The sequence below is a fragment of the Balaenoptera borealis genome (genome assembly GCF_965194805.1).
Source record: "Balaenoptera borealis genome assembly, chromosome: 18".
NCBI classification, from domain to species: Eukaryota; Metazoa; Chordata; class Mammalia; order Artiodactyla; family Balaenopteridae; genus Balaenoptera; species Balaenoptera borealis.
Genome location: NC_138877.1, coordinates 61,096,951 through 61,124,458, shown reverse-complemented (window position 1 = coordinate 61,124,458; position 27,508 = coordinate 61,096,951). Strand labels below are relative to the sequence as shown.

Below are 27,508 nucleotides of genomic sequence, written 5' to 3'. Positions count from 1 at the left end.
TTGACCTCGTATTAGGCTAGAATAAAATATTATAAAAATATGATTATCTAATTATACTTTTGTTTTTGTAGAATATCTGTTTTGAAAAAGAGATACAGCAAATGCTACCCCTCTAATATAAAAGAGTTAATAAACTTCCTTCAGAACTTATTCTGCATCTACATAAAGTTTAAAAAATGAAAACAAATTGCCCGTGGGAAGGGAATGCTTTGTCCACTGAGACGCGGAGGGAACAAAGACTTGTTTAGCAGGACGACTTGTCTGGCCTCCTACTCCAAACTTCCAGCTTATTCCGGAGTCCTGTTTTTCTCCTATTATCTGCATCTCTCCACAAATTGCTTTTTTTCAGTTTATTTCTTAATGGCTACTTTTTAAATGCCTACAATTTTCATAGCAGTGGGTTAATTTCACTAAGTTGCTCAAATTATTACAGTGAATGTTGTTATGAGGATTATATAAAAGCATCTATTTACACAATGCTTAGCCCGCACACTTAATATCTCTTTGGCTCCTTTTGCCCATCTCTACACACTGAGATATGGTTGAATAAATTTTTAAATTTATTTTTAATTTTTAAAAAATTCTAATTTTTAAGATATAATTGACATATAATATCATGTAAGTTTTAGGTATACTGTGTGTTGATTTGATACATTATCCAATAATTACTAGGTATCATTTTATGTCAGCTTTCAACAGCACTTGGTAGAGTTGGTCATTATGTTTTTAAAATAATTTCTTTCTTTGTGGACATCATATTCTCCTTTATTGGTTGCTTCTCAATTTCTTTTTCTGGCTCCTCCTTATCCTTCTGATATATTAATTTTGGAGCGCTTCAGTGCTCAGTTCTTGACAGTATTAACACTCATCCCTTTGGTGAGCCCATTCAGTCTTATTACCTTTTATATCATCTATACATTAATGACTCCCAAATGTATATGTAGCCAGTAACTTTTGTCTGAAATTGAGACTTGTACGTCTGATGCCCTCTGCAATGTCTCTTTATTGATGTCTAGTGGGCATTTCCAGTATCTCCAATTAAATATAACCCAACTGAAACCTGTTATTACCATCCTTCCAAACTTCACCATCTGAGTAAAAATCGACAAATTAGTTCTAGTTGATCAAATTGAAGACTTTAGAATCATTCCTGACTTCTCTTTCACACCTCTAATCTATATACAAATAATGTTGGCTGTACTTTATGAATATTTTTTACCCCTCTACTACTACCTGGTCCAAGTTATTTTCCTCTTAAAAACAGATAATTGGAATTGCCTCATAATTTATATTCTTCCACCTATCTTTACTTTGCCTCCTAAATCTATTCCCATCTCCACAAAGCGAACCTTAAGAATTCAAATCAAGCCATATTACTTCTCTACCAAAATCTTCCAAATGGATTTCCATCTCACTCAGACAAATAGCCAAAATCTCTATGAAATCTAGCATCTATCATTTCTTCATCCTTATTTCATCTACTCACCCTCTTACCCATTCTGGTTTTCCTACGCTCCTATTTCCTAACACACACCAGGCATGTTCTTGCCTCTGAGCTCTTACACTGGCTACTTACTTCTCCTGAAATTCTCTTTCTCAGCTATCCTCATAGCTGCTGCATCACATACTTCAAGTTTTGCCTCTGCCTCCCTTCCCACTTACTTAGTACTTCTTTTCCTCTCTCATGACTTTTTTTCATAGCATTTACTATCATCTGATGCACTATGAAATTTACTTCTCTGTTGCCTTTCTCCTTTCATTAGAATGTGAACTACATGAAGACTGGAATTTTGATGGTGTTGCCCACTGCTGTGTACATTCTTTGGCACAGAGTAAGTACTTACTTAATAAATATTTGCTGAATGAATGTGGTGAATGAACATCTTATGCCCACCACTTGACCACTGGCAAAAAGTGATGAATGACCCTGATTTATTAGGCCAATTGGTCCTCCTCCCCTGGGGCTGGGTCTTATTTGCCGCCTAGACAAAACTGGGATTCTGTTAGTAAGGAAAGTGGATGGCCACGTGGTTGGCAACCAACATAATTGCTACCCAGAGGAGGAAGACAGAGGGTAGTGTCTGAAGTGTTTAAATGTGTGTGCATCTTTAAAATAAAGTAAAAACATGAAAATTCGTTTAGGTGCATATAAAAAGGTTCTGTAATTTCTTGTGCTTCTACATTTAAAAAAAAAAAGTTGGATTTTTAGAAAGCAATACAAGTCTTTGAAATATCAAGAATCCTAATTACAATTTCAGGTGTCTTATACTATCAAACCCCCTTTAGCACCTTGTAAGGACAGAGTTTTCATTGTTGCTGTTGTTTTAATGCAAAAGTCCCTTTCTTTTCCTCAGTATGCTGATAATGCTAGCAAGAAGGTTTATCTCCCAGTCCCCTGCCTCTCCACCAGTGTGTGATTCATCCCTTCCACATCTACCTACGTGAAAGCATCCCTCTGTGATGAGGATGGGGTGGTGGTCCACACAGAGTCCAGTGCCAAAAGAGAAAAGGTGTTGGTGCTCCTGAGTGTCAGGCCGGGTGTCAGGCCAGAGCCTCTGAGGTGGGAGAGCCAAGTTCAGGACATTGGACTACCAGAGAACTCCTGGCCCCATGTAATATCAATCAGCGAGAGCTCTCCCAGAGATCTCCATCTCAAGGCTAAGACCCAGCTCAAATAAACGACCAGCAAACTCCAGTGCTGGACACCCCATGCCAAACAACTAGCAAGACAGGAACACAACCCCACCCAGTAGCAGAGAGGCTGCCTAAAATCATAATAAGTTCACAGACATACCAAAACACACCACTGGACACAGCACTGCCCACCAGAAACACAAGATCCAAACTCATCCACGAAACATGGACACCAGTCCCCTCCACCATGAAGCCTACACAAACCACTTAACCAACCTTACCCTCTAGGGGAAGATACCAAAAACAAAAGGAACTATGAACCTGCAGCCAGTGAAAAGGAGACCACAAACACAGTAAATTAAGCAAAATGAGAAGGCAGAGAAAAACGCAGCAGATGAAGGAGAAAGGTAAAAACCCACCAGACCAAACAAATGAAGAGAAAATAGGCAGTTTACCTGAAAAAGAATTCAGAGAAGTGATAGTAAAGATGATCAAAAATCTTGGAAATAGAATGGAGAAAATACAAGAAAAGTTTAACAAGGACCTAGAAGAACTAAAGAGCAAACAAACAATGATGAACAACACAATAAATGAAATAAAAATTCTCTAGAAGGACTCAACAGCAGAATAACTGAGGCAGAAGAACAGATAGGTGACCTGGAAGATAAAATAGTGGAAATAACTACTGCAGAGCAGAATAAAGATAAAAGAATGAAAAGAACTGAGGACAGTCTCAGAGACCTCTGGGACAACATTAAACGCATATATCAAGCACATATATAATTTGCTCAACATTCGAATTATAGAGGTCCCAGAAGAAGAAGAGAAAAAGAAAGGGACTGAGAAATATTTGAAGAGATTATAGTTGAAAACTTGCCTAATAAGGGAAAGGAAATAGTCAATCAAGTCCAGGAAGCACAGAGAGTCCCATACAGGATAAATCCAAGGAAAAACATGCCAAGACATATATTAATCAAACTATGAAAAATGAAATACAAAGAAAAAATATTAAAAGCAGCAAGGAACAAGCAACAAATAACACACAAGGGAATCCCCATAAGGTTAACAGCTGATCCTTCAGCAGAAAATCTGCAAGCCAGAAGGGAGTGGCAGGACATATTTCAAGTGATGAAAGGGGAAAACCTACAACCAAGATTACTCTACCCAGCAAGGAATTCATTCAGATTTGACGGAGCAATTAAAACCTTTACAGACAAGCAAAAGCTAAGAGAATTCAGCACCACCAAACCAGCTTTACAACAAATGCTAAAGGAACTTCTCTAGGCAGGAAACACAAGAGAAGGAAAAGACCTACAATAACAAACCCAAAACAGTTAAGAAAATGGTAATAGGAACATACAAATCGATAATTACCTTAAATGTAAATGGACTAAATGCTCCAACCAAAAGACATAGACTGGCTCAATGGAAACAAAAACAAGACTCGTATATATGCTGTCTATAAGAGACCCACTTCAGACCTAGAGACACATACAGACTGAAAGTGAGGGGATGGAAAAAGATATTCCATGCAAATGGAAATCAAAAGAAAGCTGGAGTAGCAATTCTCATATCAGACAAAATAGACTTTAAAATAAAGACTATTATAAGAGACAAAGAAAGACACAACATAATGATCAAGGGATCAATCCAAGAGGAAGATATAACAATTGTAAATACTTATGCACCTAACATAGGAGAACCTCAATACATAAGGCAAATACTAACAGCCATAAAAGGGGAAATCGACAGTAACACAATAATATTAGGGGACTTTAACGCCTGACTTTCACCAATGGACAGATCAACCAAAACAAAAATAAATAAGGAAACACAAGCTTTAAATGACACATTAAACAAGATGGACTTAATTGATATTTATAGGACATTCCATCCAAAAACAACAGATACACTTTATTCTCAAGTGCTCATGGAACATTCTCCATGATAGATCATATCTTGGGTCACAAATCAAGCCTTGGTAAATTTAAGAAAATTGAAATCGTATCAAGTATCTTTTCCAACCACAATGCTATGAGACTAGATATCAATTACAGGGAAAAAACTGTAAAAAATACAAACACATGGAGGCTAAACAATACGCTACTAAATAACCAAGAGATCACTGAAGAAATCCAAGAGGAAACCAAAAAATACCTAGAAACAAATGACAATGGAAACACGATGGCCCAAAACGTACAGGATGCAGCAAAAGCAGTTCTAAGAGGGAAGTTTATAGCAATACAATCCTACCTCAAGAAACGAGAAAAATCTCAAATAAACAACCTAACCTTACACCTAGAGCAATTAGAGAAAGAACAAAAAGACCCCAAAGTTAGCAGAAGGAAAGAACTCATAAGGATCAGATCAGAAATAAATGAAAAAGAAATGATGGAAACAATAGCAAAGATCAATAAACTAAAAGCTGGTTCTTTGAGAAGATAAACAAAATTGATAAACCATTGGCCAGACTCATCAAGGAAAAAAGGAGAAGACTCAAATCAACAGAATTAGAAACGAAAAGGAAGAAATAACAACTGACACTGCAGAAATACAAAGAATCGTGAGAGATTACTACAAACGACGATATGCCAAAATATGGACAACCTGGAAGAAATGGATAAATTCTTAGAAAAGCATAACCTTCTGAGACTGAACCAGGAAGAAATAGAAAATATAAACAGACTAATCACAAGCACTGAAATTGAAAATGGGATTGAAAATCTTCCAGCAAACAAAAGCCAAGGACCAGATGGCTTCACAGACAAACTCTATCAAACATTTAAAGAAGAGCTAACATCTATCCTTCTCAAACTATTCCAAAATTAAAGCAGAGGGAGGAACACTCATTCTACGAGGCCACCATCACCCTGATACCAGAACCAGACAAAGATGTCCCAGAAAAAGAAAACTACAGGCCAATAACACTGATGAACATAGATGCAAAAATCCTCAACAAAATACTAGCAAACAGAATCCAACAATGCATTAAGAGAATCATACAGCATGATCAATTCGGGTTTATACCAGGAATGCAAGGATTCTTCAATATATGCAAATCAATCAATGTGATACACCATATTAACAAATTGAAGGAGAAAAACCATATGATAATCTCAATAGATGAAGAAAAAGATTTCAACAAAATTCAGCACCCATTTATGATAAAAACCCCCCAGAAAGTAGGCATAGAGGGAACTTACCTCAACATAATAAAGGCCGTATATGACAAACCCACAGCCAACACCATTCTCAATGGTGAAAAACTGAAACCATTTCCACTAAGATCAGGAACAAGATAAGGTTATCCACTCACCACTATTATTCAACATAGTTTTGGAAGTTTTAGCCACAGCAATCAGAGAAGAAAAAGAAATAAAAGGAATCCAAATCGGAAAAGAAGAAGTAAAGCTGTCACTGTTTGCAGATGACATGATAGTATACATAGAGAATCCTAAAGATGCTACCAGAAAACTACTAGAGCTAATCAATGAATTTGGTAAAGTAGCAGGATACAAATTAATGCACAGAACTCTCTTGCATTCCTATACACTAATGATGAAAAATCTGAAAGAGAAATTAAGAAAACACTCCCATACACCATTGCAACAAAAAGTATAAAATACCTAGGAATTTTACCTAAGGAGACAAAAGACCTGTATGCAGAAAACTATAAGACACTGATGAAAGAAATTAAAGATGATACAAACAGATGGAGAGATATACCATGTTCTTGGATTGGAAGAATCAACATTGTGAAAATGACTCTACGACCCAAAGCAATCTACAGATTCAATGCAATCCCTAACAAACTACCAGTGGCATTTTTCACAGAACTAGAACCAAAAATTTCACAATTTGTATGGAAACACAAAAGACCCCGAAGAGCCAAAGCAATCTTGAGAATGAAAAATGGAGCTGGAGGAATCAAGCTCCCTGACTTCAGACTATACTACAAAGCTACAGTAATCAAGACAGTTTGGTACTGGCACAAAAACAGAAATATAGATCAATGGAACAGGATAGAAAGCCCAGAGATAAACCCACGCACATATGGTCACCTTATCTTTGATAAAGGAGGCAAGCATATACAGTGGAGAAAAGACAGCTTCTTCAATAAGTGGTGCTGGGAAAACAGGACAGGTACATTGAAAAGTATGAAATTAGAACACTCCCTAATACCATACACAAAAATAAACTGAAAATGGATTAAAAACCTAAATGTCAGGCCAGACACTATCAAACTCTTAGAGGAAAACATAGGCAGAACACTCTATGACATAAATCACAGAAAGATCCATTTTGACCCACCTCCTAGAGAAATGGAAATAAAAACAAAAATAAACAAATGGGACCTAATGAAACTTAAAAGCTTTTGCACAACAAAGGAAGCCATAAAGAAGACGAAAAGACAACCCTCAGAATGGGAGAAAATATTTGCAAATGAAGCAACTGACAAAGGATTAATCTCCAAAATTTACAAGCAGCTCATGCAGCTCAGTATCAAAATAACAAACAACCCCATCCAAAAATGGGCAGAAGACCTAAATAGACATTTCTCCAGAGAAGATGTACAGATTGCCAACAAACACATGAAAGGAGGCTCAACATCACTAATCATTAGAGAAATGCAAATCAAAACTACAATGAGGTATCACCTCACACCGGCCAGAATGGCCATCATCAAAAAATCTACAAACAATAAATGTTGGAGAGTGTGTGGAGAAAAGGGAACCCTCCTGCACTGTTCGTGGGAATGTAAATTGATACAGCTACTATGGAGAACAGTATGGAGGTTCCTTAAAAAACTAAACATAGAACTATCATATGACTCAGCAATCCCACTACTGGGCATATACCCTGAGAAAACCATAATTCAAAAAGAGACATGTAGGGGGCTTCCCTGGTGGCGCAGTGGTTGAGAATCTGCCTGCCAATGCAGGGGACACGGGTTCGAGCCCTGGTCTGGGAAGATCCCACATGCCGTGGAGCAACTAGGCCCGTGAGCCACAACTACTGAGCCTGCGCGTCTGGAGCCTGTGCTCCGCAACAAGAGAGGCTGCGATAGTGAGAGGCCCGCGCACCGCGATGAAGAGTGGTCCCCGCTTGCCGCAACTAGAGAAAGCCCTTGCACAGAAACGAAGACCCAACAGAGCCAAAAATAAATAAATAAATAAATAAATTAAAATATATATATATATATATATATATATATATGTGAATGACCAAGCCACACTTCTTTAAAAAAAAAAAAAAAGAGACATGTACCACAATGTTCTTTGCAGCACTATTTACAATAGCCAGGACATGGAAGCAACCTAAGTGTCCAACGACAGATGAATGGATAAAGAAGTTGTGGCACATATATACAGTGGAATATTACTCAGCCATAAAAAGAAACGAAATTGAGTTATTTGTAGTGAGGTGGTTGGACCTAGAGTCTGTCATACAGAGTGAAGTAAGTCAGAAAGAGTAAAACAAATACCATATGCTAACACATATATATGGAATCTAAAAAAAAAATGGTTCTGATGAAGCTAGGGGCAGGAGAGGAATAAAGATGCAGATGTAGAGAATGGACTTGAGGACATGGCGAGGGGGAAGGGGAAGCTGGGACAAAGTGAGAGAGTGGCATGGACATATATACACTACCAAATGTAAAATAGATAGCTAGTGGGAAGCAGCCGCATAGCACAGGGAGATCAGCTCGGTGCTTTGTGACCACCTAGAGGGGTGGGATAGGGAGGGTGGGAGGGAGACGCAAGAGGGAGGGTATATGGGGATATATGTATACATATAGCTGATTCACTTTGTTATACAGCAGAAACCAACACAACATTGTAAAGCAATTATACTCCAATAAAGATGTTAAAAAAAAAAAAGGTTTATCTGAAGTTGTACACTATCAAGTTAATTGTGGATGACTGGACTAAGGGTGAGGGTCAGAAATAAAAGGGAGAGGGAAAACAAAACAGGAATTCAGAAAAAAGTAATACATAATTTTTTTGGTAACTTTGAATGATTACTTAGGCATTTTTATCTCTTTTACATCTTTTTAGTTCTCTCAAACCCCCAAGTGGGATGGTAGGGTGAATAATACACCATGAATATACACGTGTGCACATGATCTAAAGCTCTGTTTAAACACCTCTATTATTTAAACACCTGGTTTGTTGTGACAATCTATAGCACAAAAAGTTATGTAGGTGGTTTTATTTGAGTATATGTAGGAGATTTCATGTGAATATATAAAAGTACATACACAAAAGTACAAAAAGGAAGGAAAAAAGATATAAAATAGGAGTTTTAATAGAATTACATTGGAAATATTCATGAAAGGCTTCCACTGCGGATCAAATGCTACCTACACAGGCCACAGATCAGCAGACTTCCCAGGTCAGAGAGAAGGAGGCTGGTTACCGAACTCCTGGGGAGTAGTAAGTGTCTAGTAGTGAGCATTTGCACAGCAAAGAGAAGGCAAATAACCCTTACTTTAAAATCTAATTGATAATAATATATGAGTTGTTAGTAATCCCAGATCAAGATACTAGTACTTCACTTAAATTATTTATAAATGCCTTGATTCGTGATATAATTATTTATAAATAACACGGAATGGGAAAGTCATTTACAAAAACATGAGGTGCCTGCATAATGCAAACTCCAGACTAGAGGGAGAAATTGGGATTGAATTCTAACCACACACATTAACATTAACTAATTTAGTGATTAAAAAATATCAAAAGTTAACTTTAAAATTCCAATATATAATATTTGGTAACATTTCAAATTTATACAAACATGCTTGAATAAAAAAATAAAACATATCCCCTGGGAATGCAATGATAATAGACAGTGATAAAGGAAATCTAAGAGATTTTTCTTTTCGTCTTCAGGATTATTTTCCACAATGTGGATATACACTTTGAATCTGTACATGTGCATTGTGTGTGTGTGTGTGTGTGTGTGTGTGGTTTTCTTTTTCCATCTAAAACTTGTCCTCAGGAGACAGGAAGACCGCAGGAAGAGCTGGAAAGCTTTTGTTCACCTCATGTTAGACAGCTAACCTCATGTGGACCTACCACACCGTAGTCCCCTTCCAATCTCTTGCACCAGACAGCACCTGAGTGTTTCTGCTGGAACCCATGGTATATTATTTTAGGCACATTATCTCAGACTTGGGAAAATGCAGCACCGTGAATTACTGTATCCCTTGTATTTCCCCGGATGAATGAAATGAATACCTGTGATTTAGGAATGGACTTTTCTTTAAAAATGTGAAAGATTTGCAAAATGAGATGTTGAGAAAGAGCCACTCTTTTTGAGGAGAAGGAAGAGAGAAAGATGAATCTTGACTCAAGAATGCAAGAATGAAGATCAGATCATATGAGGTTTATATATGGTTGGTGCAATTAAAAATATTTTTTTCTTCGTACTGTGAGAACTGTACTATTTAATTCATATTTGCTTTGCCCTATGCTGTAATCCCCTCTTGCTCCAGTCTCCAGTGAAGTCTTATTACATTCAAAATAGTTTTGTGTTGGGGCAGTAAAAGAAGCATGAGCTTTTTTGCATCTGTCCTTGCAGAGGCCACTGTAACTGCACTGTATTTAAGGAGGAGAGAGGTGCCAGAATCCAAGAGCACGGGTCTCAGTGAGGCCAGCAGAGGCTCAGGGTAGATCTGAGAGTGGTGGGTAGTGACCATGTTAGGGCAGAGAACAAGGCTACACCAAGCACTATTCCAGCGGAGGATAAGAGACAAGACCCCGTTCAATCAAATATTCTGTGAGCCTTTAAAAACGATGTCAGGCAATTGAATTTGTATGTATTTATCAGTGTTTCTCACCCTTAAAGCAGAAGAGAGTTAATGTACCTTCTCAGGGATTCCACTGAGGAAACTAAGCAGTTGGGGATTTATAGGAAGTCTGTTTTATTTTGAACATTCATTTATCAGAGGGGTACAGAAACAGAACCGCAGTGAATAATATAAAGGATTTATTAGAGGGAGAGACCATAAGCATTTGTGGGTATTTGTTAAACAGTCTATTGAAGGCTGTTATTTCTGTTTCTTGGGTTAGGTCTGAATGGTCAGCTGGGAAGGAAAAGATAGAGGAGAAACGGGGAAAGCAACTGACTGACAAAGATGTTTCTCATAGTCTCCATTCTTAGATGCAGGTGCCCCACAAAAATGTGGGTGCCCTTGACCATGACACCATATTCTCAGTCCAGTTGCTAGAGAAGCTGAAAGAGGAGATGGCAGGAACTAGAGGAGTTTAGAGGCCTGGCTGCCACTGCAACAAGATCAACCAGCAGATCGGCGACAAAGCGCGTGAGCTACAGCAGCTCCCAAACTCACACTCCCCTTCTGAGGATAAACGTCGTCGGTGCTGCTGCCCTGCCATCTTTCAAGATATATGCAAATTCCGCTTGTGGCCAATTCTCACTTGCAAGTAAGAAGATCTCAATGATAATTGCAATTTAAATTCTGATGTCTGGAGTGCGAAACTCAGCTAAGCAAAACTCATTAAAAAAAAAAAAAAAAAAGGGATGCCTTAACCAGGGCTGTGTATTACGCTTTATTTTAGGTGGAAAGAAAGTGACAATTCTTGATTTTCTGAGTTTAAATATTGAATACAATGTTAAATGTGATAAGCAGTTAAGTTCCATATACAAGCCCTGGCACATAATCAGGACTCCACCAATGGAAGAAGCAACAACAATGATGGTGATGTTGATGAAGAAAGAAGGGGGATACTGGGTTATGATGGTGACGTAAGGACACAAAGTATGGTAATAAATAAAGGAAACTCCTCAACCACTGTTTTCAAAGCAACGCATGGCTGTTCTCATAGAAAACTGGATAAATCACTTATGGATTAGCAGTTCTAATGATCCACTCATCTTGTTGTATCCTCAAAGGTGCTATTCTCTGAATGTCTCTTATTATCTCCAACCCGTAAGTAATTCTCGTGTGAGCTTATCATAGCTCTTCATGTGCTCACCTATCAAATGTCCCTGATAGGTCATATCATGACATATGATCATATCATATATCATACCATACGTCATGACCTCTTACAGCTAAGGGATAATCTGGCTTTCAGGGTCACGTGGCAAAGAGCATGACATCTTTGGGTAGCAAGAACCACCTTTATTTGGCAAAGACCTGTAGAAACGGCAGGCTTTTTGGTTTTATGGACCGTGCGTAGCTATCTGGATGAGCTGCATGGTATTCTTACTGTTAATTGTCCTAAAGAAAAACTTTTTAGAAATAGTGAGAAAGGCAAGAAACTTGAAGGATATGATACAGAGATGTTTTGTCTTGAAAGGGTGAAAGAAGTATAATACATAATTTTTCTAAGTTTGATTATTAAGGTAGAGAACATTACTCTCCCCCGGTATTCCTCAGGGAGGCGTCCACCTCTATTCCAGTTCTTCTCCCGGATGCGTGGTCGCATTGTACTGCGTCATCCCCTCTCTACCTCCTCCCACACTTCAGCTCGGCATAGCCATTGACCTGCTGTGGCCAGTGAAATAGGAGCAGAAGAGAAACGTGTCAGTTCCCTGTAGGAGGAATTAATTGTAGACACCCAGATTTAAACTTCTATTTCTCAGGTAGTGATCACAGGAGCAAGAGCTGAGAGGGGGCCTCCGTGAACCTGGGGCTCTGAGTGACTTCCGGGGGCTGAACATTACGCTGCTCCATTTGGACATTTAGGATGAGTGAGATGTAAACATTCGTTGTGTTAAGCCACCCAGAATAAGGTGGTGTTTGTTATTGCTGCCTGACCTAGCCCATCCTGACTAGTAAAGGTGGTGACCTGCACGGCTTATATACTAAAAAAAGAACCGTCCCAGAATGTACAGTCCAAAACCACTCAGCTTCTTGTCATAAAATTCATACAGCGAGGAGGAGGCCACAGATCCACAGATGGTGGACCAAACTCCTTGGTGGTTGGTATTGGGAGAACAAGTGTTAAGCCTAGGGAGAACGTGTGGGCAGCCATCTGTCTCTGGCCAAGTGAACATGCGAATGTTCCAGGTCTTTAGGCAAAAGCAGAAAAGGGGTGGCAGCTTTCTGCTCAACAGATAATCTCAAGATGCAAAACTTTTTTGCTCTGTGCCTTGTTTTTCTACGAAGCCTCCAGATCTCTAGTTTCTCAGTCATCAACAAACAACTATATGAATGCATGACTTTGTTTTTAGTCTACTTCTTGAAATAAATAATTTCAGACACTTGATAACCTGGCCATGCATGTGTTTGGTGAAACAGTTGCACTGTTAAGATAAGGACACAAAACATTTAACATGCTCAATTCATTTCATGTTAAAAAAAAGGAAATAAAATCGTTTGAGAATTACCCAAAAACGGCTAGATACAAATGTAGATGTTATATTCATTCTAAATAGGCTTGTTCTCTTTATTATGAAGAATATCATTTTACAAATACTTATTAACTTAAAAGAAACTGTTAGTGGCTAGTGCTTTACAATTATTGTTCAGAAATTTTGAATGTTTTTTAATTCCATGATGACATAGCTTCTTCAGACTAAAATAATGTGCTAAGAAATATAACCTATTCATTACAGTCCATAAAGCGCTTAATTAGCCCACCTGTTTAAAATTATATGGATTATCCTTAAGTTTGATTAGGAAAGAGAGATTTTTTAATTTCTTGAAGGATGCTAAAGGATCTCATATAACTTTTACCCTAACACCTATGTCAAAGTCAATGAATATTTATTAGGAGCATATTAGGTGTCAAAGCCTGTGCTAAATGCAAAGACACATAGTGAAAAATACAAGTAGGACCTGTTTGAATGTACTTTACAGATTATATTAAGATCAATATTAAGCATGCAATTACACATGTAATGTGTTATGGTCTGACAAGTGCTACAAAGAGGGGCATTCAAGCTACTGTAAAGAAGATAATAGGAAGATGTAATCTTATCTGAAGTTCAGGAAAGTTTTTCTAGAAGAATAAGATATAAGCTAAGAGAAACTTGAAAGATAGGTAGGAAGCAGGTAAAGGGGCAGAGGAAGAATCTTCCAGATAGTGGAATTAGCTTTGCAAAAGCTAGATAACTAGAAGTGATGTGATATATTCAAGGAATAAAATAAAGAATAAGTGTACAAAAAAAAGAATAGGGGGATTGGTGGAAGCAGACTGGAGCAGACTGGTTTGGAAAAAGACCTTTGTAGGTTGCTGATATAGATAGATGGATAGATAGCTAGGCAGATACACAGATACTTAGATATAGATATAGATATATATGTAATAACTGAATGAGTTTGCCTAGGGAGAGCATTTAGAATGAGAACACAGAACCTTCTTCAGGACTTAGAACTGAGTCCTGAGAAATTCCCACATTTAAAATTAGAGGAGGATGAAAAAATAATGGGGGAAGAACTGTTAGTGAATCAGGAAGAAAACAAAGTATGACATTACTTAAAGCAAAGAAAGAGTCTTTCAAGAATATGGAGTGGTGCTAGCCCCCATCTCAAGCTAATTGTCCACAGGAATAGAGACCCTGTGTTGTGAGATCTTCTGATTTTATAAACAAGCAAAAATCTAGACTATGTAAAATTCTTCAATTTTTAAATCAAGATTGACTGTTAAAATTGTACAAACTCAATCAAAAGGCTGTGTTATACCAAGATTTGTAAGCAACAGTGATAGCTATTTCATTTAATCATACATCTAGAAAATTAGCAAAAACATTTGGCTGTAATTCTTAATTCAGCAGGTATTGAAACACTGTACAGCCAGAAACAGGGACATACTGAAACAAAGAAAACTACTGAATTTTTACAACCAGAAGTGTTCAATTGACAACTAGTAGGGCTTACTCTATATATGAGAGTATCAAATTTAGTTATAGTCTTAACACCAGGGAAAGATTTGCACATGAGCAAGAACAGGCCCCATTATATGTTATTTTACTGCTTGTTCTACGTAATGCATAAGAAGAAAACCTTTTTCATCTTCTCTGGTTCTAACTTCACCAGACATTCCCCCAAGTACAAGAAAATGTGTTGACACCCTTGCTAACGTGATTATCTCCTCAACTAGGTGGCCAGCGCTATTGTACTACAGCCTGTATCTCTACCAGGATGCACACCAGGGAACCCTGTATCAATCTACTCTCAGATCCAGGCCTGCGATGTCTATCGTGGCCGCGGGGATGGTGCAGTGACCTCAACTGAAGCATGACTCCTTCTCTGGAAGTTCCAAGTATTCCCTCTTTGACTTGACACTAGACTGGTGGCTTCGTGTGTACATTGGCGCTTTCTTCCCTGCTAGTATCTGAAATGCACATTAAAAGCATGAGGGAAGTCTGCCAATGTGAATTTACATTAGACTTTGGAGGAGGTTGACAAAGAAAGAATTTGAACAGAAAACCTGACTAAATCAGTACACATGTCAAGTTCAAAATCATTTCTCCTCTTCTATATCTAGATTTTGAAATAATATTTTTGGTGTTTCTAGCAGCTACAAACAGACTGCTCATCAGTTAGGGCTCTAGAAGTGTAACTTTTTTTTTTGGATTTAAAATTACTTGGCATGCATTAGTATCACAAGAGAGAGTGAGATGATACAAGAATGTGACTGAATATTTGATTCTTTTGTTGTATTAGATTCACCCCCTGAAATTATAAACTATAGTTTGGTGAGCACATCCTTTTTTTTTTTTTACTTTTTAATATTTCTTATTATTTTATATTTATGGGAATACTAAGAATTATGGTTACCAGAGTCCTCATTTCCATAAGATATAAATGAGGTTTCAAACGAGATTTGACATTAAAATAAGATTTCTAATGTCTGCATTTCCATTATTTCCACATCTATGAAATTTGAAATAACTTCATTAAATTGAAAGGTAAATAAATTGAATTTGCTAACAAGTCTAAAATGTAGCGATGTATATAGTGAAGTCAGCATAGGCTAGATTACTTTTCATACATCATATATAATTAAAGAGGTGATATGTTATTATGTCATTGAATATAAAATATAACCCTTATTTCTGCAAGATAAAATGCTCTGTGGCAGTGGGGTGTGACTGAAACATCTATGACCCAGTGATGGTCAGTGTTGGTTTGACCCCTTAAAAGGATGTCCTATGTCTTTCCTCACGACTCCTTCTTGGTTAAATGTGTTTAAAATCTAAGTTTGGAGAAAGAAAGGAACCTTTCCTGATAGGCAGTGATTTACAATGTAACTTCATTATGGATACATTTCCCTAAATGCAGTCTGGCTGACTATAGAGTACCAAGGAACAAACAAAAAACCCCAACTCTTCTAGACATGAAATCTATATTAGGCAGGGGCCCAACTAGAGGAATTTAATTCCGATGGCTTGAATGAAGATAATTTAATGAAGAAAGTGTTTAAAAGAATCATGGGCTATAATGAAGGGACTACTTAAAAGAACAAAAGCAAATCCTGAGTGAAGCATCCAGGGAGCAGCATCTTAGGAAGCCATCACCTCCCTTGGTGTTGAAGGGGCAAAGGGAGGAGAGTGTCCATCCTGGAGGCCAGAGCGCAATGGAGCAGCTGAAGAGGGGTCGCCCAGTAGGAGCTCTGGTTGTAGAGGGATGGGGCCTTGTAGGGAGCAAGCTGTAAGAGTAAGTACCCTGTATCTCTCTCCTACTCCCTGATCTGCCGATGCCAAGTAGGGGTCAACTCAACAGACGTCAACAAGCCAGGGACCCTGGGTGATGCAGCCAGCAGAGCAGAGAGGGGCCGTGAAAGGATCTGAGCGGAGGGTGCAAACGGTGAATGCTCAGCACAGATTTGAAAACAGAGAGGCTGGGAAGGTCTCCAGGATAACCTCGGGCAGTGTGCCTAGGACTGGCCTCAAAAAGCATGTCCAGAAACTTGGAGATTCCAAGTAACTCTGTTTGGAGAGGTAACACTCTGAAACTGATGGTGCGTACTGGCCTTGAATACGGTCGTGTCAGGAATAATACTGGGCCCTTTTAACCTTTTGTCTTATTTCTTATTGATAATACCCAGTTCTGGGAGGAATCATTACCAATGTGTATAAATTTTTAAAAAAAGAAAGAGAGCAAAAAAAAAAAAAAACCCCAAAAAAACCAAAACACAGCCAAAAACCAAAAAACCCTGATTTTTGAGAGCTTAAATAGCTGGTAAGTAGAGAGACTGGTCTTCAGGCTGAATTCTCATCATATCTTCAGCCTGCATTCTTTCCTTTACACCATGCTTCCCTTTGACATTTGAAAGCGTTTGCTTAGCTTAAAGAAAAATAGGCAGCAAAACCCCTTTATCGTCTTTTCTGGAGGTAGCCGTGACCACTTCTGTCAGCAGGACTGTCACTGTGGCCTTTTACTTCAGACCTCCCAAGTCTGTTCCTTTTTCAGATCTGGCTTCAACCCAGGCCTGGTCTTCACTTTACTTTCCTACCATCTGGTCCACTTCTTTCCTTTTTTTTTTTTTTTTTCTGGCTCCAGTCCCTAGACTCTAGTCAACCACCTCTCACACACACACACACGCACACACACACACACACACACAAAATCTTCTTGGGTTTGGAAAAATCTGGAATCAAAGGTGAAGAGTGTGAAAGAAAAAACTGGAAGTAGAGAGGCTAGCAAGTGTCCGCCGAAAGAGCCGGCACTTCTGAAGTGGGCCAGTGGGGTTGAAAGTGCCAGGGATCCTGGGCTGCCGCTCTGCAGCGTCGGGCACACGGTGAGCCCTGCAGACAGCACACGGCTGCCCTAGTTTGCCGTTCTGAGTTGAAACCTCAAAAAGAACGGGAAGAAAGCAGAGCAGGAGTGAACTGAAGTGCAACGGGGCAGAATTACACTTCTGCAAGCATCTCTTTGGTGCAGTAGTGTAGCTGTTACCCTCCGCTGTGGTGTAGTGTAGTGTATCCGCAGCTGGATATTTTTCTGAGAAAATGGGGAGATCTAGCAGCACCTTACTTGCTTAAGAAGTTAAAGTTATATAAAAGATACTTTCATAATTCAGAATGCAACTGAAATCTGGAAAATTCACTTTATGATGGAATCTATTAATGTTTATATTTTTGCATCGCAAGCATATTGATGAATATGGCCACTCTCTCTCTTCGATGCCTCCAGTCTCTCTTTTCTGTTGAAGCAAAAGATGATTTTCTTAAAGCTAATGAAAGTTAATTTTCAGGGTCCCTCACTTGTCTGGGCTGTTTCCAAGACTTTATGTCTAATTTTGTGTTTGCAATTTGGTATTCTTTTTCTTAAAAAGGGCCCGTCAAATTTTATAAGCTTCAGGCTCCACAAAACCTGGTTTCTGTGCGGGGAGGGGGTGGGGGGGGTGGGGTGGAATTTGGGCTTGGGCCTCAGGAAATGACATGCCGTGGTGAGACAATCCTTTTAGCACCAGTTGGCAGGATCTCAACTCCTTGGTGGAAATACTGTCAAAATTGTCACTTGTGACTTCATCTTTCTGCTCCATGACACATCTAAAAAAGAGTTAATCAGTGACAAATTCTTATGTAATAAAGTGCCTCCAAGATTCCTTTCACAACACTCAGGCCAAATAACCTTGAGAGGTTTAATGGATGCACGAATTAAGTGCTGCAAGCCCTTCAAAGAAGCTTTCAAACCAATGGACTCTAAATTGTGTGGAAAGGAAAAGGCAGAGTGATTGATTGTATCTGGTGCATTATTGCTCTCTAAAAATATTACTTATCTGTATCTTTGGAATAATACTTTCTTCTCTTTATTTTTCCTATGGTTCCACTTTCTATTTAAGCTCTAGGCATAGACATACATTAATGAGGAAGCAAGAATAGATAGCTGAGATCTACACACTTTTTCTGTAAGGGGACAGATAGAAAACACTTTCAGCTTTGCAGGCCACATAATCTCTACTGTAACTACTCATCCTGATGCCATAGCATGAAAGCATAGTCAATAGTTCAATGAATGGATGTGATTGTGTTCCAATAAAACTTTATTTATGGATACTGCAATCTGAATTTCATATAATTTTTATGTCAGGAAATATTACTTTTCTTTTGTGTTTTAAAAAAATCCTTTAAACATGTAAAGTCATTCTTAGCTCACAAGAGCAGAAAACAGTCTAGATTTGGCCTGTGAGCTATCATTTGCAAACCTCTGATGTATAGTAACAGTGGAAAGAATATGAGTTGTATTCAGACTTGTTTTCAATCTTGAGTCTATCACTATTAAATAAATGAACTTGTGTATCAGTTCACCAACTCCCCAGAGCCTTTGCATTCTCACCTATAAAATGGGGTTGCAATATTTATCCTGGAGGGCTGTCGGTAGAATTACATGAGGCATAGTATTTCAACGAATCTATCATAGTTTCTCAAGAGTAGTAGTTACTCAATATATTTGAATTCTCTTCAGTTTTCTTGACTATTTTTTTGACTGACTTGACTAGTCCATTTTGAACAGATATTTTACAGCCATAAAAATTGAAAAAAATGTTTTGAAATTAAACACTAAAGTGGTTAAGTTTTCAAGTAAATTAATGAGAAGATATGATGAAAATGTCATTCATATTCATGTTTGTATTGCCATTATTTTAATGTTGCTCTTTGGGGGTCATATAGTTTTCTTTGCATTATTACAATTTTTAGTTTTCAATGAAAATATTTGTATGTTTTGAATTTGATATAATTAGTATTATGTTAATTTTGTGCTTTTCCTGTGAGGCCATACTATACCTGCTCCACTGGGCTTACCCTATATAATTTATGGCCAAGATGACACTGACAGTACAAATGCTACATACTACTCTAAAAATGTATATTTATAGAGCAATGTGTGTGTCAGTGATTTAACTCTACTAGTGTATATTGAAAGTGTACACTGTTGACCAAGGTCACAAAGACCCTTGAAAAAAATGCATTACTTCCAGATAATCTGCATTCAATTAATTCTCCATATGACTTTATTAGTTAAGCCAAAATTCTAGGGCAGTTAATTCTAAACAGAGGGAAGAAGTAATGAGCTTTCAAATAATCCTAAGAATTTTTTCAAAAATACCCTGATTCTTCACCACTCGCCTTACCCCCCATGCTCTCAACACACAAAGAACTGTGGGGTAGGGAGCGTGGTTTATTTGTATTTTGAAAAGGAAAAGCTCCTCAGGTGATTCTGACACCCCTACACACACACACACACACACACACACACACACACACACACACACACAGACACACACACACACGTGCACACAACGAAACATCACTTTTGAAGGTCAGTGGCAGTACTTTTCTGTCTGTTAGGATTCTTCCTAGTCAAGAAGCTATTTTGCTTCAAAACCTGCTCTGAATGTAGAGGATTATTACCAGGGAGTTACGTTCAGTTTTCTCCAGGTCAGCAGTCTGAATTTGGATGATTTTCTCCTTCAGTCTTTGATGCCCGAAACAGTTATTGAGCGTTTACTGCAGGCAAGACACTGCCACATGCTGTGAGGTATAAAAAAGGATGAATACTACTTCTCATCTTTAAGGAGGTACAATATAATAGAAGCGATAAGACAGGTACACACCTAAGTGTATATTACAACATTAAATGAGAGGTATGCAAAAGAAATACAATGTCCTACTGGAAATTAGAGGATCGTGAGATCATTTATGATTTCAGGGACCAAGAAAGTCTTCATATATAATTGGAATTGCTATTTTTAAATGTTGCCAATTTCTAGGAAAATGGGTAAGCTTTATAATGCAATATTGTTTGTAAATTTAAGATTTGATTCATGGTATTGAACTGTTAGGTACATCTTGATTTAAAAATATTTGAGCCTCCTTGTGCTATGCGGCTGCTTCCCACTAGCTATCTATGTTACATTTGGTAGTGTATATATGTCCATGCCACTCTCTCACTTCGTCCCAGCTTACCCTTCCCCCTCCCGGTATCCTCAAGTCCATTCTCTACATCTGCGTCTCTATTCCTGTCCTGCCCCTATGTTCTTCATAACCTTTTTATATTTTTTTGTATTCCTTGGTGCTTTGTGACCACCTAGAGGGGTGGGATAGGGAGGGTGGGAGGCAGATGCAAGAGGGAGGAGATATGGGGATATATGTATATGTATAGCTGATTCACTTTGTTATAAAGCAGAAACCAACACAACATTGTAAAGCAATTATACTCCAATAAAGATGTTAAAAAAAAAAATTTGAGTCATCCTCTTATGAGTAGTATCCATAAACGGTTTAATGCATCTGACAACATCAGCCTTCCTAAAATAGTTCCTTTCATTATATAAGAGCATATAGCTATAAAATCCAAAGTTTCTTTAATGTAACAATTTATAATTCCACCAGAAAATCCTCAAATGGATCAAACCATATTTATTATATTTAGCTTTTTCCCTCCAAATGAAGGATTCCATCATCACGCATTCTAGCTTTCCTGACTCTTTCATTAAGCAGAGAAGAAAGAAAAAATTCATTTAAAAAAATCTACCTATATCTCTAACGTATGAAATAAAAGAAATAATCTCCAGAATTCTTACAAAGCTGCAGACATAAATGGATTGTTTCCAACAGTTTTTGTTAAACTCTATGCCCCTTAGGAAAGAATTGCTTTCTGGGTTATAAACAGTACACATGAAAATTACAAGCTTCACGATAATATTTATATTAGAAAAATGGAGCACCAAATGGAGATTTTCCATTTGATGCTAAAAGCATTTATCAATTTCTTTCCTTCAGTTTTTATCCCTTCAAATTCTTCAGCAAGAAATTTTGGTCATTTGTTAAAGTCTAGTTTGTTTGATTACACGTGAAAATTAGATAAGATTTAGTTCAATTTAGTCATGAACAGCTCATGAAACAGTTAATTCATAATAAAATGAATTTGTCTCTCTCCAGATCCTCACTGCAAATTTCACTAGAGGGCCTTTAGGCATAGAGATATAATGAGTAGAAATCCAAATTACCATTGGGAAATTCTCCAGTAAGGCCAGGGTTTTTAAAAGGTAAATTTTGAGCAATATATATTGAACTTGATTTCAACAACTGCTTGAACTTAAGAGTTTAAAATGAAAAGGAAAATTGCTGGGTACTTTCCTTTATTTTGTGACCTTAAAAATTTTCCTGTAATCATAACAAAATTCTTTTAATTAAGAGGAACTTAATTTATGTGGTGTATTTGGGAGCAGTTGCTCTTAAAAAATATTTTTTAAAAGTGAAAAAAGTTTTTCTAATAAACAAATTTTTGTTGTCTTAATTGTCCCATTTTCTCACAGTCAAGAGGATTTCTTTCATCTGGATCATTTTCTCACAGTTTAGAAGGGCACATGGATGAAGCTATCACCCAGAGCATTCCAGTGACTCAAGAATATCAAGAACCATCACCATATTTGAGGAGAATGAGACAATAAAACGCAAACTCCAGAAGGGGTATACCTTTAGGCTTTAATATTAACATTGCTGTTACATGGCCATTAGTAATTTGAGTAAATATGAATTATATAGGTTATGTTTATTGATTTGAAGTGATGGGGTTACAAATCATTGGGTCCTGGATAGTAGAGAAATATAATGTTAGTTATGTAGGCAACGGCCGTGCCTATAATACTCATTCTAATATTAACCACCGATGCCATCACACCTGTAGACCAGGGAAGTACTAGCCAGGAAGATGAGTTGACATATCTTTCCTTATCCTATTCATTTCTTCACTCATTTGTGAAGCTTTCTTTTTACTTTTGTAATCCTCCAATGGTCTGTACCCCCTGTACCTTGCTCCAAAAATTCTTTTTTATTAATTCAAAATTGAGTTCTTGTAGAACAGGCTTTCTGCCTTTGATATATATATATATGTTTATACAAGTTTTCTTTATTTCTACTTCTGTTCCTGACTGCTATTAAACAGCTCACATAATACAGAAACCACAAGAAGTAAACTCTCAAGAGTGACTTTCTTCAAGGGCCCTAGAATGCCTGTAGATGATCTATGAAAGCTTATGTAGTTCCCTTAGAGCATTTTCTCAAAGAACACCCTAATGTTAGATAGGAGAAAGTGGTATCTTCCAGGCTAAGTAACTTTCTTCCATTACTCAAGCACTTTTTCTTTCTTTTACGGTTGTTCCCTGCCTGTCTGCAGTTGTAATGGATGGGGAGCAAATTCTAAGTTTCTAAGCTTATGGCTTGAGGGTTTAGGTTTAACTCTTTCATATCCATCAGGATTAAGTTACAAGAGGTGGTAATTCTATTCTACATGAGCAGATAGGAAATCAGGAAAAAATTATCTGAACCAACCAACCCATCCAATTTGACATCCAAGTTATATTTTTTAGTGTAAGTTTGTCACATGACATATGTAGTGTCTTCTGAATGCATACCTGAGTGATATAATTGTAATTATTTACCCAGTTCTGTGTAACTTTGATCTATTACCATTTGGAACAGGTCTGATCTAAAGATATAGATTTATAACAGTTTCAAGTTAGTGGAGAGAGGTGTCACAGATTATCTCTATTAGTAGCATTAGTACAACTACTATCACCACGACCACTACTAATTTCAATCATTACTACCTTAAAACCTTCACATATTTTCTTGTTTATTTTCACAATAACCCTGACAGAACAATAGAGAGATGATATTATTACCTTACTTTTACAGATGAAGAAAGGGAAATACAAAGAGGTTAATTTGGACAATGTCAAGCAATGGTAGGAAAGGAGGCAGTTTTCTGATTGAGAAAGTCGGGCTTCCAGAGCCCATGCTTTACCACTCTGCTACGTGTTTATTCTGTATCCACTCAGCATTCAATAAATGCTCAAGTATTAGACATCAACACAGACACACACTCAGTTATAAAAATGAGTGAGAGATATCCACAAGGTAACCTGCGTATAATAATAACAGGTACCAAAGACAGTAAATGCAACAGAAATTAGTTTGATAAAAGTATGCACAGGATCCAATGGGAACATAAACAGATAGCTTATTTGACTTCTGTGCAAAAGTAAAGATCAGAAAAGCCTTCATCGAGGGCATGGACTTGTGAACTGTGTTTTTAAAGTAGATTAGTGTTTGTCAGGAGGACCGGAGAGAAGAATGGTACAAATGGAGTTGCCACTTGAAATGAAGCCCAAAGAAACCATAAGGGGTTTCTTACGGCTGTACAGTCGAGGGTAAGGGTTGAGAGCAGTAAGAAATGACTCCACAGAGTAAAGAGGAAGCCAGTCTTGAGGAACTCGGCATAGCCATAGGGAGGAGTTTGATTTTTTTTTCTTATGGAAATTGGATACTCAGTAGGGGTTTTAGGCCAAAAATATCTGGGTTTGAACGTTGGGCCCAATAACCTGTGTGATAATATTCAAGGCCTTGCATCTAAGTCTCAGTTCTCTCACTTCAGAAGCACAGGTTATTAATACTTAACCTCACTACCTGTTGTGAGTGGTGAGACGATTATATGTAACATACACCTGATCCCTTATCCCCTAGTCGAGAGAGAAAGGAGGAGCAGAGAGGGCGTGCGTGTGTCTGGATGTAGGTGTGGAGTGCTGGTGGTTTTAGTGGTTGTCAGGGTGCTTGGGTCCAGCAGTTGATAGGGCTGTCCACGACATTTGAGTTTTCCTCTTCCTTATGGGTTATGGGAAGATTACACTTCCTTCCTCTCTAGAACTAGGACATAGCCATTGGCAGGCTTGTCTATTGAGATTTTTGCAGAAGCAATGTGTGTAGCTTTAAATGGGTGCATTGAATTATCAGGATAAGACCCACAGCACTCTCCCCCTCTGCTCCGCTGTTTATGGAGGCCTCTATGGAGGTAGAACTTCCATATCCTGCAGGGTCCGGCATGCTAATCAGCCCCACTACCAACTCCTGCTGGGCCTGTACTATGCGAGAGAAAACAACTCTTGCTGAGACAAACTGCTGAGAATTTGGAAGTTGTCACTGAAGCATAACCTATCCCATCCCAACTGATGCATGAGTCAAACAGAGTGTAGGCTGTTAATGGGGTTTCACGGAATTGGGGTTGGAGTAGGGAGTCTCTCACGTGGGGCTGTAGGGAAAGTAGAGCTAGTGGTCACTGAAAGGTGAGTGGCAACTTGACATTCAATAGTCCCCAAACTCAAGGGACACAAAACCAGGAATTCTTGTTCCCAAAGAAAAGTCACTACAACAGTAAGCTGGGAGAGACCTGAGCCAACCACTGGCAGTCTGTGTGGTCCCCCTGGTATGACTGATACATGTGTCTCAGGACCATTAATTATACTAATCTCATTTTAAGATGCAGGGATGGGACCAGCATGGTGTCTGGCATATAACTTAAGCTCAACAAATGTTACCTGCATTATGAATCTTCTTTTTCCTTCTTCCTTTATAAGATCCTGTGTTTGCTATTTATTTAGCAAATGGTTGGGGTTGTTTGAACTGAATAACCTTAAAAATGCAACCCATATAATGATTTACTTCTGCAACTTAGTGTTTCTATAATTAAGTACTTCACATGCAAGCATAAATGTGCTCAGAATTATTCTTTTGCATCCATTCATTATGCAGTAGTGAATAAGGCATGACCTTATAATTTTTATATTAGAAGAGTAAACGCACCAAACATTTTCTTCATCCCATAAAGTTTTATTCCTTTGTTGTTGCATTTGTGTGGATATCTGCGCGGTGTTTTTAATCAAAGCATTTCATTTGGTGACTATATGGATGCCGATGCTTTGACACTATTAACATACCTTAGCAACCAACTGTGATGACTGTCCAGTCAGTGAAGGGCTGTGCGAGGAAAAGTCTGTGCATGTGATCAAAATGTGTGCTTGTGGCATGCTTTATGCAATATGTAATGATAACTTATCAAACTTCTAGGAAACTTGAGTATCAAAAATTGTGGAATAACATCCAGTACTTGAGTATGGACAACCAAAAGAGGAATCACAAGGCAGGGCAGGTAGAGAAACATATGAAAGTCTGCAGTAGAAAGGGTGGAAACCTGAAGTTTTGTCACAGTCAAGTATCCAATGATAGAGATAAAATACAACTCACCAGTAACTGCCACCAGAGCCTCATTATTTCCTTGCCTTTCCTTTTTTTTTTTCTTTTTTTTTTTTGTGGAAAAGGACTGACAAGACCATGCTCTACCAGGGCTAAAAAGATGAATTAGGTATTGTCTAGGAGTTCACAGAGTTTAAGCACAACAGTTAAATTAATGTATAAGACTACCCTAGCACAGAGTTTTAGAAAAAAAGCAAAAGCTGAACTGAGTATTAACAGTTCCAGTTTAAATTATGTGGGGAGCAGTCATAACATCATAGTTTGTTGGAACCTTAGCATTCACCTAGTTCAATCTTTTAACCAATCAAGAAACTCTGTGCAAGATCAAACAGCCTTCATTTGAATATTTCTAAATGCTGACTTGAGATTAAATCATACCCCAGCTTTGTGGTATGCTCACCAGGCAATTTATTAACCTTAATAAATTTTCCTTTTCCATTTAGCAGTCTTCTTTCTGATACAAAGAAGGTTCTAGATACATTAATTATATTATTTGAAGTCATACTAAAAAGAAATGTTTCTTAATGTTTAATAAGCTGAATTCAATCAATGTTTACATGCCAAAAATACAAATACGAGCTAAAGTCAAAATTGGATTAGATGTTTTTTTCCCCCTGGAAATTAATTTGACAAAAGTCCAGGATTAAGAAGACCAACGTATGGGTCTAAAGGCTTTTCATAATAGTAATAGATTTGTATATACTCTATGCTAAGAGTATAAAGTTAGAGCATTTGTATTGTAAGCCTGTTCTAAACTTGTACTTGGAAGTCTAGGTATCTTAAATATCAACTATGAAGCTCTTTAACATGATACATTGGAAAATAAAGTCTTGGTTGTCCAATTCATTTATTTGCAGATTTGGGGACTTACAGTCAAATGTGGCTTCTAACATACATGAGCTGATCAAAGACAAAAACCATAACTCACTTTATTTTACTCTTATCATGGAACACAATTTGTTGATATCTTGGTATATAACATGTAATCTCTGGACCTTAGTGTTTCTGAAATAAATAAATATCTCTTAGATTGACTACTAATTGTATTGGAAATGCATTTAAGCTATAGCCATGGAGACAATTTAAGGAAGAAATAAGATAGATTGCCAGGAGCTGTTAACTACTGGGGCATATCTGCTCGTCAATGTCTTGATAAGACAGACAACTCACACAAATTCAAATTAGCCAGTAGTACACAAGCAAGAAAGTACAGTCCTCCCTCAGCATCCACAGGGGATTGGTTCCAGGACCCCCGCAGATACCAAAAGCCATGTATGCTCAAGTTCCTTATATAAAATGATGTAGTATTTGCATATAACTTATGCACATCCTCTCACATACTTTAAATCATCTCTAGATTACTTATAATACCTAATACAATGTAAATGCTGTGTAAATAGTTTTAAATACAATGTAAATGACATGTAAAAATTTGCTGGAGCATAGCAAGTTCAATTTTCGCTTGTTGGAATTTGGAATTATTTTTTCAAAAATCTTTAATTTGCAGTTGGTTGAATCTGAGGATGCAGAACCCAAAGGTGAGGAGGGCCGACTGTTATGTCTAAAAATGTAAGGGCGTCTAAGAATTTTAATGAAACTTGAAAATGGGTTCTACATTTACAGTGAATCACTAATCTCAGTAAGACAGTTGATAGGTTTGTATAAAAGTCAGAAGCCACATTAATTTGTGTAGATTCAGTAATATTACTTAAAGATCAGGTTATTTAACATAGTAATATATAAGGTTTGATTGTATTTCTATAAATAATATAATAAACTTACCCAGTAAAATATCTTCCGAAAAGTTACTTTGGGAGAATATATACTTTTTTTGAAGATGATTAAAATGTAGCTTTTT

At 37.6% G+C, this 27,508-nt stretch overlaps 1 protein-coding gene across 3 annotated transcripts in view; it reads left to right on the top strand.

Annotated features, from left to right (window-relative positions):
• Positions 1 to 27,289, top strand: part of LOC309615965 (uncharacterized protein) — a gene marked incomplete at its 3' end in the record, with an annotated part of 186,047 nt that extends 158,758 nt beyond the window's left edge. For 2 of the 3 annotated variants that reach the window (XM_082366031.1, XM_082366029.1), the window contains 2 exons: positions 1,764 to 1,832; positions 14,712 to 14,852. In XM_082366031.1, coding sequence (XP_082222157.1) covers positions 1,764 to 1,832; positions 14,712 to 14,852 — 210 coding nt within the window. Of the gene's footprint in view, positions 1 to 1,763; positions 1,833 to 14,711; positions 14,853 to 21,878 lie in introns of those variants that run through there. The other variant, XM_082366030.1, reaches the window with a different exon arrangement.
• Positions 27,290 to 27,508: the final 219 nt, after the last annotated feature.